Source organism: Strigops habroptila, chromosome 1 (genome assembly GCF_004027225.2).
Source record: "Strigops habroptila isolate Jane chromosome 1, bStrHab1.2.pri, whole genome shotgun sequence".
Classification (NCBI taxonomy): domain Eukaryota; kingdom Metazoa; phylum Chordata; class Aves; order Psittaciformes; family Psittacidae; genus Strigops; species Strigops habroptila.
In genome coordinates, this window is record NC_044277.2 from 127,212,467 (window position 1) to 127,226,131 (window position 13,665).

Here is a 13,665-nt window from a genome sequence, read left to right on the forward strand (position 1 = left end):
AGCAGCTCCTGCTGTGTAAGTCTTACACAGCATTAACATCACCCCCTCTCCTGGCAATGCCTTGAACTGACATTGGTAAAACAGCTCTCGTTAATCATTTGGAGTGAACCTGCTTCCTAGCTGGCAAGGAGCTGGCACAAAGAGGGTACAGCTTCTTCTAGAAGGGGGCTTGGTTTTGCCCTCTGTACATATGGAAATACGATATGTGTCATCGGCATTTCAGCCTTCAGAAAACTCACCTGCCAGACTTCAGATGGGAAAAATATGTTATAAAAATATAACCGGGGACAATGAGATCACTCTCATTCCTTGCTGAATGAAAGAAATACAACTCTATGAAACTGCCCAGGTATTAAATGTCATTTCAGACTTCAGCCTGAGAGGGACTTCTCACGGTGCAACAGATACCATGTTTGCAAGTCCCAAGTTTGGTTCCACGTTCATATACTCAATATTACTTACAAAAAGTAAGCCAACAATAAAGCAACATACAATGTAAGAAGCAATATTCCACCTTTTACTTAATCAAAAAGTTTAAAAAAGAGTTGACTTGAATTCTTTGAGTGTAACAGCATAATACTTGCTGCTTGAGGATCCAAAATAAAATTGTAAGAGTATTTCCTTCTAATTTAATTGAAGCATAGCAAACCTTCAATACAAATGTGTTTGTCCCATTGAAATTTACCTTGATTTAAGAGGTGAAATGGGTTGAAAATTACAATTGGTGACTTAAAAGAAAGGCGTAGTGACCTGGTTTCAGATTATTGATGACTTTAAGAAGCATTCACTATTCAGTTTCTCTCTCACACTAGGGCAGCTTTTCGGTAACTATACAGTACCAGATACAGTACAACTGTGACATCTAGTGGCCAGTGAAGAGGGAACAAAATACTTTCCACTCTTAAAACAGGATTTTTTTTTTTAAAACACTAGCATTTGTGAACTTGAAGTCTATACCTACTTTCTGTACAATCACTGACAGGGGTGGTAGTAATGATCCATTACAAGAGAAGTGAGACCAAAATATCTGGCATGGAATTACTTTAAGAGAAATCAAGTACTTTTATAACAACAGGGTGGAATAATGTGCAAGTGAGGAACTCCTAGCAAAGAACAGAGTACAATGTTCATGGCTGATAAAAACCGTTAGGAGCAAACCGACATTAAATGGCTTTTTGTGCCCAGATTACCAAGGACAATCTAAGCAATGTTAGTAGAGTCAATGAGGTAACTCTAACTTCACTGACAATGTTGATCTACCTAAATTAACACAGAATAAAACAAAAAAGGCAGAAACTTTGAAGGTTTCTATTGTGGAGGAGTAGAATAACAGGCGAGCCGTCACTAGCAAGCAATAGGCCACTTCCTAAAAGAGTAATTATCAACCAGAAGGAACACCTCTGTCCAATCTGTGCTTGGATGGGAGACAAATTATTGCCTTAAGATTCAAAAATAAAGTTGGAAAGTTGATGAGGACTGTAAAAATTGAAGACTCCAGTACCACACTCAGCAAAAACCTTTACCTCATATATTCATTATTAAAAACTACACCACATAAGTAACAATTTCCTCTACAGATATGGGTTTGTGGTGGGGTCTTTCTGTATTAAATTCTCATTTTTCACAAGAAAGAGAAATCTTGGAACAACTTCCATGAAATTGGCACAACTAAACATAAGAGTAAGAATTATGGATCTTAAAGGCTTCAGGAGGTACAGTGCAGAACAGATTCAGCCACTGCTAAGCAGAAAAAAGTGTACACATCCAAGTACAAATGGATTATATACAGATACAATTCCTGGGTCTTTTCTTGCAAAACAAATTGCCAAACAGTATGTGTATCACAGCACTCCTATAGAATAAGAAGCAATTAAGTTCCTTATCTTGTACAGATTGTTTGTTTAGCACATCTATTGCTTTCAAAAGTACCAAAATAAGAACACACTGTTTCTATCCTCAAACAGTCCCAGAATAAAACTGCATTTTTAAGTTCTACCTTCACAACAACTCTAAATTCAAGTTTTTGGGAGGAAATAGAAAGCATAAAACCCAGTAAGATATAATAAACTGGATATTTAGGTTGATTTCCTAGAGAAATGAGACTTATTTATGCTTTTTGTCCCTTTATGACTTTAGATTGCCCCAGCAACTTTAAATATAATTTAGTAATCTCAACTAAATTTGAGAGAGTTTCATACAGGTCTAGAAAAAAGGTGGGGTGGGGGCAGAGAGATCAGAAAGAAAAGCGGGCAGATTTCCTTGCTACTTCTTTTCACTTCACAACAGCTGGCTGGCTAATACTTGTAGTAACAACACTCCTATTTCTTTCAGAAGAGGGTTACTAATGAACTCATAGGGCAAAGACCACAAACCTATGAGAGATTACACTATCTTGACTCCATTGCTTATAAACACTAACTTGTTTATTTTTTATTTTTGTATAATATAGTTCTGTATCTCATTTAAATTTTTTCCATTACTTTAACTAAACCATCTAAGATAGTATGCAATAAAAATGGATTGAAAAGCTTCAATGTAATATAAAACTTCTATAAGACAGCTGACCTTTTTAGATAGCTCTTACAGGAAACTAAAGATTAAGTACAAAAAACCTAGCTGAATTCTGAAGGTAATATGATAAATCTTCAGCTGAAATAAATTTTCATAGCTTCACTGATACTAGCATAAAAAATAACAGCACCTGAGACTCCTGTATTGTTTGTACAAGCTCTACACAAGAGTTAAGTAGATTACAGTAAGTTAATAGACCCCAACCCAAAACAAATTAAAGACTTCACTGGGTTTTTTTTGGTTTTTTTTTAATAAACTACAGTGACAATTCTTTGTCACTATTATACAAGCTATTATTCCAACTTTCAACTAATAAAACTAAGCTTATTGACCAAAAAGATACTTTGCATACCATTATAATATTTTTTTACAACTTCACATTTATGTCTCTTCAACACATGAAGCACTGGGAATACTCTTGACAGAAACACTGACCCATGCTAATAGCAGGCTACAGAACTTTGACCAGTGTTTATGTGTTTTTATTGTCTCCATAGTAAAGCTATGCACATCAAGATAGATTATCTAACAATTAGAAAAAATACCCAAAAGACTAAAATAGCTGGTAACATACATTTACATGGCTTCTTTCTAAATAGCTTTTACTTTAATATGAAAATAAACCTCTAACAGAAGGATCTGCATTAATTTATCACAGAATTTAAGGAGTTTTACATTTAGAAAGAATGACGTGTGGACACTAAAAAATACTGCCAGAACATATACACTACCTGTCAAAAAAGAAAAATCATACTGAAAATTACTATCAGTTATCTGCTATACTGATTGCTTGAGAGCATTTGCTGTCCTTTGTTTAGAGAAATTCTATGGAAATAAGGGAATTCATCCTGACAAAGATCAGTTGTTTGATGACAGGGAAGTAACATTTAACATTTTAGTTACTCAGTCACACATCCAGAATTAGGGAATTAGTACTTACACTGATCCAAAGGTACTGACACTTTTTCCTCAATTCAGATATTTAGATGGCAATTTGATTAATAAGATTTTGCACAAATTTTAGATCTTCTGCTAAAGGCACTGTTTTGTTGCATACTTCCTTACAGAAAGACTCAGTCTGACCCTTTGTGTGAATAAAATACCATAGAGGAACTACAGCAGTCTAGGTTTAGTGCAGGCATGTTGCAGTATGTGAGGAAAGTAAGTATTATTTATTATTTCACGTCAATAGCTGAAAAAGACTTCATGAAAAAAAATGTTTTCTCTCAAATAACATTTGAACCATATGCTAAGATACATGTGCTCAAAATTATCTCAAATACAGGACAGCAGGTGGCACTGGCAACATGCCAGTGATAAAACAGCTGTGTTGAACAGGTATAAAATTGATCATATTACATCTGTCTTGTCTTTAATGTGAAGTTGTAAACGTACAGAACGTAAGCTCCTCTTTCATAATACTCTATCCTTTGGTGTAAGTGTTCTCTTTGATATTGCTACTTACTATAGTTTATTAAGGTAGTTACTGAGATGGAAGATTCAACAGGCAGTAACTGCTGCAGAAGAAATTCTTATTCTTACACTGCACATAAGTAAAAAAGCTCTTTCCCTTGAGAACAATCAACACTGGAAGAGGTGGCCCACAGAACTGGTGGAATCCACGTCACTGGAATTATTCATGACTGGGTTTGACAAGGCCCTGGATAACTCGATCTGTAGCCCTGCCACTAATCATAGGCTGGACCAGATGATCTCTAGAAGTTCCTTCCAACCTAGATTGTTCTGTGACTCAGTATAGTTAGGCCACACAACACGGCACCATGCTGAGAAGCCTAGACACTGCTCCAAGCCAGCTGTAACAAACACATGAGTAGTAAAACATTCTGAACAGATACACTGCAGCTAGGAATTAACAATATGTATTAACGGGACAAATTAATCAGCTTTTTACAGCTTCCAGCTCCAGAACTGCCTCATTTGATGTTGCTTCAAATGTGCTAATGCACCTCTGATTTGAAGACACACTTCTGTTTTTTGCATGTCATTCAGCCATAGTAAAGAAAAGCCGTTCTTTATACAGGCCACAGAGAAACTAACCTGAGGGTCATAGCTGACACGCAAGCAGAAATTGGACACTTTTATGTTAATACTTACATTTTCTAAACCAAGGAGGACCAAGAGAGGGATCGTTGTCATTCCTCCCTGGATCCACTCTTCTAGAGAAACAGTGCCGTCATGATCATAGTCAATTTCTTCCATCATTTCATGAAGGATCTACATAGTTTAATGAAAAATCTCATAAATTCCATATTCTAATACAGCAACTTCTTGTTAGGACATGTGCAGATCTCCAATTCCCTCATCTGCATGCAATAAGTAAGGAAAATATTATTTGTATGGCACCTGTAGAAAATGAGTACTGACAGTTCAGAAAATGAAGTGTCATATTCTTAGATTTTATTATCACGTAAAGATCCCAAACCAAGTTGTGTACTTACTATGTACAATACAAATAATGGGTAGTTACTATTAACAAATTTTCAGAGACAAACCAATCATGTTAATTACTACATGCACTGAAGAAAAACCCCAACTGTAGTAAGAATGTTTCACAGATCAGATTTAATCAGAAAAACACTCATAAAAGTGCTAATTGACAGTGACATAGTGGAGCTCAGACTATTATTTTTCTATTTTACTAATTAATATATAGAATCACATGTTGACATGAAGTATTACAACATGATTAAACTCCATCTCTAGCAACATTAAAAACTTGTGATAAAATGGATACTTACTGGACTCAGTTCAGTAATATCCCATTCAAGGTATTCTGCAACATGCATCATTTGAGCGATAATATTTTCTAGCTCCTACAGATGAATGAAAAAGAATGATAATATTTAACACAATATTTTAAAGACAAAATCTACTGTAAGCAACTAATAATTCAAACATACTGCATTCAGTGACACTGTTCCATCAATGTTCCTAATGAAATATCCTTTACACTGGAAGTTGTCTACTCTTCGGTGAATCCGCTTCACTATCGAAACATCAGGCACGGACGGCAAGGCATGTAGGGAGGTGAAATACAGCCCCACAACCAAAGGACAACATCTGGGTTCAAAGTAGTACCAGATTCTTCCTTCCTGGTTGATCATCAGAGCAGTGGTTTCACGAGCTAAAGTCCATCTTGTGATATAATGATGTAAGGATCTTTAAAATCCAGAACTCTAACAAACTTTTTTTTTTTTTTTGACAGCAGCTGTATAATTCACAACTTTCTAATGGAAATAAGGCATAAAGTGAACAGTATAAACTAATACAGAGATATTTGCTGACCATTACAGTGCTGTGATTTCCCTTGATCATGTATCACTAATGCTCCTCTGTATTTATATATATGGAGGTTTGGTTTGTAAACATGCTCAAATGCTTATCTAGAACCATTCTGAATCTGCATGTGTATTTATTATGCACTAGTTATCCAATTCATATTTTGTATTGCCTATAACTATGACACAACATTTACCTTATACCTCTGTATTACTTAGCTTCCCTATTCCCCTGCCACTTATGGGAATCACTTCCTCTAATCTACTCTATGCTGTCTTATTTCAGGGAAATACAAAAGAAGGGAAAAGAAAAAAGAAGGCTGCCTATAAAATACTTCTTTCTGTTAGCTAACTGAACAAGGATAGTTACATTTTTAAAGTGTTTGCTACATCCCTGATTTTCCTTCAAACTTTGTACCTCCATTCTTACTAACAACATGGAAGTTCTGACATCTCTCCACATACATCCAATGAGTGACTCTCATATTTTCCCCTTTTCATTAAATCTTTACGAATGGTGCTTTCATACACATCTTCCAGCAACACACTAGAATTTTAGGAAGCCTATTAATGTGTCCCCTACAGTAGCATGGTTAAAAATCAGAAGACCATAGAATAGGACTCCACAACAGCAATGTCAGCATTTGAAAATTTATACAGTTGTAGAAGAAGCGGCTTAGTGGAAGAGAAAACTCAAGAGTTACTTTCAAAATGGCTGACTTTTTATCAATTATAGTTTATGCTGCTTCTATTAATTAGGGATAAATATAAACTTGATTTGGATTAATGTAGCTTTGTTTAGGTATGCCATTATGACATATGCTTACAATGAATTAAAATACATAAATAACATTACCGAACTATCCAGGTAGCCATTCCCATCTGTATCATATAAGCGAAACATAACTAAAAAGGAAACAAAATGAGAAGGAATGTCAGTTAGAAAACATAGTAACAACATAATTTCATTAAAAAACCAAACACAACAAAAACCAAAACCAAACAACAACCAAACCAAAGCACAAACCAACCAAACCTGAGTTTTAAAGAAAGGACAAACATGCACATTTTCCTTTAATGATCACCCTAACTGTAGACCCACAAAACACTTTGTATTATGTGAGAGGTTCACTCAGCATCTACCCTGCCACAGTGCCTCTAACAAGAGGCACATTAGTGCAGTTGCACCTTTTCCACATAATTACTACAACAGCTACATGATCTGTATTCATGACGAGTACCACCAAAAGGCCCCTCTCTCTGTCATCTCGTCAAACATAGGATAACACACAACTGGTCATGCAAATGTTGATAAGCTTAAGTTACAATGGTATCCCATTTCCTTGGTTGCAGCTGTCACTGTTCAGTAGTTATATTGCTTTAGAAATGCTTTCTGACCAACTAAATGAAACAGAGCATTATTATTTGAAGTATCTAAACAGCCAAGTCCAACAATAAACATTCCTCACAGACTGCCAGCATGACTCCTCCCAGGACCAGACTTGTTTCATCAATTTGAAAATGTATTCCTAACATTTCGGGGAGCTACCGAGACAAGAATAGCTGCATTCTGACAATATCCGGAAATGGATATATACTTTCAAGTTTGTATCATTACTTGATTCCAGCCACAAGAGCAGCTATGTCCACTGTTACTAAGATATTTCAAAGTATCTTACTCTGCTGATCATATACTGCATCAAACGGCAAAGCAGAAATAAGCCTGAAGCTTGGTAGGAATACTGTTAAAAGGCTAAAAATGAAAACCAGAAGCCTCGCTCCTTGCCCCTACTTTCTGGGAAAGTTTGTCAGAGCTCTGAAATCTAAACAGCACCCTCTTAAAAACTGATGTTCTCCCCGCCCCCCCAGCCCCCAAATCTGTTTTCTAAGCAGTAAGAAGAGAGCCCATGTCCAGGACACTGTAATACCTTGACTGATAGTAGAATCCAATCAATCTGCTCACAAACTGTAAACATATGACCTATTCAACAATGAACAATCATGAACAATCATTCTATGATTCAACAGTGAACAATCCCACCACACTGGATCCACAGCAAAAGCTGCTACAGTCCAATAAAGTCTGCAAGCAAAGCTTATGACAGTTTTCAGGAAACAATATAATGAGAAGTAAGATGAAATTCTAAGCAATTAGCAAGTAAAGTTCAGAAAAGAAGTATTATTTCTGACTTGCAGCAAAACATACTTAACTGTTATAGGGATTGGTCTGCTTCCCTTATATCCCCCATGTCATTCCCAAGTTGTTCACCTAACTGCAGGGATAAAAGGTAAGTACTACACCTCTCTACCACTTCAGCAATTTTTGCCACTAAATCGAATTGCTTTCAAGAGCTGTAATGTAAGATTTAAAATATTTACTGTTGTACACTGTTTCAAGCTACAGAGATCCATTATTCGTTAGTTATAGGCTAAGAAAACCTATAAAAATATCTTTCTTTGCCTGTGAATTACATAGCAGAAATGTTTCAGTGTAAAACAACAGTTACTGCTAAAGGGCACCAGAGACTGGTACTGACCCTGCTAGTACGCCTTCTACAAAAGCTGCTCAGAGCACAACAGCTAATATTATCTGGCAAAGGTAACATTAAGCATTTAGTTTCCACAGGGATGAATCACTGAATGAGTGATAAAGTTTAAATCCTTTGGTTCTTCTTCCTGCTCGTAATGCACTGGTTGAAAGAATGTTCTACAGTTACCATGACACAAGTTTTAGCATCTCCGTGATCTTTACCCACACCAGAGAAGCAGTGCTTACAACATTTTTTTTCCTTTAACGTAAATCAGTAGTTCTAATCAGCCATTTTAAAACAGACATTAGCATAACTATAACTGTTTCACCTTTGCAGCAAACAAAGTCTCTCCGATTGCATACATATTAGGTAGTGAGAAGGCTCAATCTGTGCTCTTGGGTGAAAAAAAACCCAACTATGCTACCGGTGTGGTATGCAATCTCTTGCATATTTTTTCTGGTTTTTTCTATTCACACCCTGCTAAATATTCATTTTCTTGCTGATTTATGCACTCCAAGAGAAAAACCAACAAAATTATAAAAACAACTAAACAAAAGTTCTGATGCAAACTACAGAGACCAAGTAAATCTTTTGTATTTCTTTTCACATCGCTTTACCTGATAGCATGACTGGTCACTAGAATTCTGTTACTAGACTGTACACCTTTTGTAAGTAATTAAAAACACATTAAAACAAAATTACCAAGATAAGATCAGTTGCTGCATTGCTCTACTTTCACCTGCAACTCCCAGGATTCTAATCTGGTGTATGAGAAAAGGAGGCATTCCAGAAATTCCAAAAGTTCAAAGTATGTTCTTTTGAGAAGAAATTGGGGAATCCATTCTCAAAAATGCATGCACAAACAAGTGCTGAATGTACTTTCTACGTTCACCAGTGCATGTACTTTGAAAACTGTAAGGTTTGTTACTCTCCACAAAAGCCTGAGTGTCCAAGAACTGCATAGCATAGCAAAAAGCCTATAACTGCAATTTGCATTACTGCAAAAATACAAAACAGGGTGGCATTCTCGAAGCTTCTGTTGGTATGGGAAGAACAGAAATAGAATAACCTGGAGTTTTGATAAAAGAAACTGGCAAAACCCCCTACAACTCATTCTTGGAGTTTCTGTTTGTAATAGTGGAGAGAAGTTCCAGCACTTTTAAGCATATTATGTTTGTAAAGCTATGGTACCTGTGGAGGTCATATGCTTCCTCCACACCATTTATGTCTAATGCCCTTCATCCTGCCTCCTAATATTTCTCTAAACAGTTTCACAAGATATGTGTCTGGTGTCCATAGTTATTCTGATGAAAAACACACTCAAAATGAGGAATAAGTTGTGTTGATAAAGCCTCATGTGATTGTGAGCTAAAATAACTTCTACTGCTGGGGTCATTAAAGGAAAGTAAGTTGAGCCACAAAACACAACTATTCAGTTCTTAGGAATGACTTGCGTATTTACAAGGGGTCTTTCTTACACGTTCAAGAATCAACGTGTGGACACCAGCAAGCAAAGTTTGGTAGCTGTGAAAACAACATGAAGAGCAGAAAATGGTTTCTATGGATCAAGCCTACAGGTTGAGCCACAGAGCATGAAGGTACTTAACAATATAGATACACCTTGAACTATTTGCAATATGACCTTAAAAAGACAACTTAAATTCTTCCAATGTATACCTGCTAGGGAAATTTGGGATATTCTTTATATTCAGGCCATACCTAGCTTATGAATAATAGATATGCTGAGCATGTCAAACAGGTGAGGTTTGCAGTGCTCAAGACCTCTAGAAATACACTGTTAATACTTTAGAGAATCAATTTATCTGCTGGAATATTTGTAAATCTATGAAAATCCATAAACCATCTAGATTCAAACCCTAAACATTAATCCCTGTTAGTGTATTTATCTTAAAAACCCCTCCAGTTTATATCAAATTTTGTTTGAAAGCACCACTTCCATGTTCTACTTGTCCTGAACCAAGTTTCCACTCAGCTATGATCCAGACTGTTTGCATTTTTTTGCCAACAGAAGAAAAATTAAAATCTTGATTGTAGATTAGTATTAATATTAATTTTGGCAACTCCAGAATAAGCCGTCCTTGCTTTTTTCTCTCCACTGCTACTAATTTATAATTTGCCTTACAGCCACATGACCTACTGCTATAAAATTATTTCAGACAAAGGGTTAAACTATATCATTAATTTATAACAACAATTCAACTAAAGTCAATGGGGAATTCTGCATAATAATGGTACACTATAAGTCAATATTTAGACACTAAAAAGTGACAATATGTGGTATATTTCAACTCTGTATGAGAAAGTAGAAAATAAACCCATATAATAACTTTAATTATATGTAGTAAAAAGGATCTTGAATATATCGTACATGGAAGTACCATACATCTATTAAATCATTCTCTCTCGGTCCTAAAACATATAGATCATTCATAGTATTTTGCCTATACAGTTCCTTTTGCACAAAGTTCATGGAACATCCCCTGCACTAAAATCATCACCTGCTCCTCTGGCTCTCCTCTTTTTCATTGTGGCAATTCCTGACACTAGAGGAGGCAACTGATCTCCATTTCATGCTATGGTTTGTGCACAGAGCTCTTCAGAGTTCTGATAAGGTTTGCATTAACTTGTTACTATGAAACAGTTATTATATTGCAAGTTAAATTCAATCTTGGTTAGGAACTTAGTTTTCCTGTGCTTGTGTTCTGAATGCACATTCACGCATACATCCTTATATTCTAATTATATGACAGCTAACTAGTATCACCAAATTTGGGGATGGCTCCTTATAATCTTTGTTGAGGCAAAAGTATCGGTGATCTTACAGTACGAAGTTGTTATTGTAAGCTAACTACAGGTAATGAAACATCAAAATACTTCCAACAACATGCGGTCATTTAACCATGTAATGAATCCCTTGTTCCAGCAGAAGCAGCCTACTCTCTGCATTTCCTATCACACTGAGTATTTACTTTCCATGCAGTATCACAGACTGACCCCACAGTTCTTTTACAGACAGACCAGATATGTATATCAAAGTATATCTGGTCTCACGAAGGACTGTATTACTAGATCAACTGCTTATCTATCCAGAAAATTGGCTTCTAAAATTCCATGACAGGGAAACATACAGGTTTTTTTCGGTTTTTTCTCCAATTAAACTTTCAGTTAATTTTTTGAACAGGTAGAGATGTTGGGCTTTAATGAATCAGGCCCCTAATTAAAAAAATCAAGTAATTTCTAACTTTCAGTGTCAAATATTTCCAACACTAATGCAGACTTAGATAATTTTTGGCTTTTCTGTATTCACTAATACAGCTTATATTAACAACTCTTCTTTGTTGGAATGAGATTGTTTACTACGGATTATTCACCACCTCTATATCTAAGCATCCTCAACAAATTTCATTTGTTTTTCTTGGATCTAATACTAATCAAGAGACAACAGTATAGAGAGGATTATTTTAACTAAGAATTTATGATTTTTACTCCTCATCTTAGCATGTGCTAGACAGAAATTAATTAAGATCTCATCAAATTACTACCATTAGCAAGAAAAAAGGGTAATTTCTGCAAGAATTGCCACTTAGACAATATTTTTATAATATAGCTACTCAAAACTGAGTCTCAAACTGAAAATTTAGAAACAGAATTTTTGATGACTTATTGAAATAAATACATATAATTAACTTCAAAAAAAGAAAGAAAAAAAAGAACATACATTCTAGCTTGTCTTCAGGTCTTCCTCTTTCTAGCAGTGACAAATAGCAAACAATATCTTTCAGCTGGATCATGTCTGGTAAATTTAAGTTGGCAGGAGTAGGAGGTCGGGATGTAGAGGTACCTTTGTTAAGTCTCAGACCTGGAAATAACCCACAAGCTTTGTTACTCTTAACATATGATATAAGCAGAAAATACATGCATCTTCAGTTTATGTGAATCTCAGATGACTTAATTTAAATATAAATACAAAGTTTTAAACAATTCATGTTCACATTTTATCCAGCAAAGGCAGAATTAAAATGATAGTGAGGTTGCAAAATATTATATGCATAAAGCAAACTACTGGGGGGGGGGGGCGGGGGGAATCAATTATGGGAATGGCATAACCCTGTTTTCATATCTGTTGATCTGTCATTTGATTATAAAAAAATTGGTGAATATTTTTGTTCTACAACATTACATGTTAATTTAAGCATTAAAACAATCCCTGACCAATGCTCCATGCTCTTCCTTGTGCTTGTAGAAGCTTCATCTAAATTCATAGATTGAGACTATCTACACTAATTGAGAATGTTTTAGTGTCAAAGAAAACTGATAATACGCATGTAGTCTTCCCGAAAACACAGCCAGATGTGTCGGAGCAACACATATACAAAACATGGGAAGCCTTGGCCACAGAAAACTATGAAAATAAACACAGAACTTAAATAATAGCCATAATAGTTGTTCAAATATTGTGATCAAGAGCAGCACCAATGTACCACTTGGAACACAGGTTTCAACACTGCCAAACTTTTTGTTCGAAGAGAATGTTAATATAACTGGACCTGATTATATTACTGGAGTCTGCAAGACCAACAAATGGGGGGGGGGGTGGGGGGGTGGGGGGAAGGACAGCAGAACACTGAGAAAACAATAGTAAAACTTGCCTTACAAGTTTGTTACATTTCTCACTGACTTTAGTGATGTTGAAGATGAAACTTTACAAAAGGATATACTGTTCATAAATATTTTCTATGACTAATTCAGAACAGATCTGTCATTGCACACATAACCTGTATAAACAATTTCATCCATTTGTGTTGGACAAGTTGATTACTGTAGCAAAAGGAGACAATTCTGGTGTTTCCCCCTCCCTCTATTTTTATCTTGAAAAACTTAATTACAATCTGAAGACATTTTCAAAGATCTACTGAGATACCCATGTTTAAAAAAAATAAAATAAAATCAGTAAATAAGAGTAAATTGGCATGCAGAAAATATATCTTTGAACCAAGTTAATGGTTTCAGGCAGATAATAAACAATGAAAGTAGATATTTAAATTTATAAAAAGATTTAATAGTGTAATGTTCTATTAAATGAGCTTGCGTACCTGTTAAGTGCCCTTAAAATTAAGACATTATAAAATATTAATCAATTAAGATGCTAGCTTTAATCACACAATGTACACAAATAGTTCACATTCCAGTCTTACATAAATCCTATGCACAGAATAAAAAGTGTTACAAAACTTAGACTAACT

General features: G+C 35.4%; 1 protein-coding gene across 17 annotated transcripts in view; it reads right to left on the reverse strand.

Annotated features, from left to right (window-relative positions):
* DGKB (diacylglycerol kinase beta) overlaps positions 1 to 13,665 on the reverse strand; it is a 367,688-nt gene that overhangs the window by 253,674 nt on the left and 100,349 nt on the right. For all 17 annotated transcript variants that reach the window (XM_030503309.1, XM_030503319.1, XM_030503389.1 and 14 more), the window contains 4 exons: positions 12,141 to 12,281; positions 6,727 to 6,776; positions 5,331 to 5,405; positions 4,687 to 4,806 (listed from right to left, as the gene is read on the reverse strand). In XM_030503309.1, the coding sequence (XP_030359169.1) occupies positions 4,687 to 4,806; positions 5,331 to 5,405; positions 6,727 to 6,776; positions 12,141 to 12,281 (386 nt within the window). The remainder of the gene's footprint in view (positions 1 to 4,686; positions 4,807 to 5,330; positions 5,406 to 6,726; positions 6,777 to 12,140; positions 12,282 to 13,665) is intronic.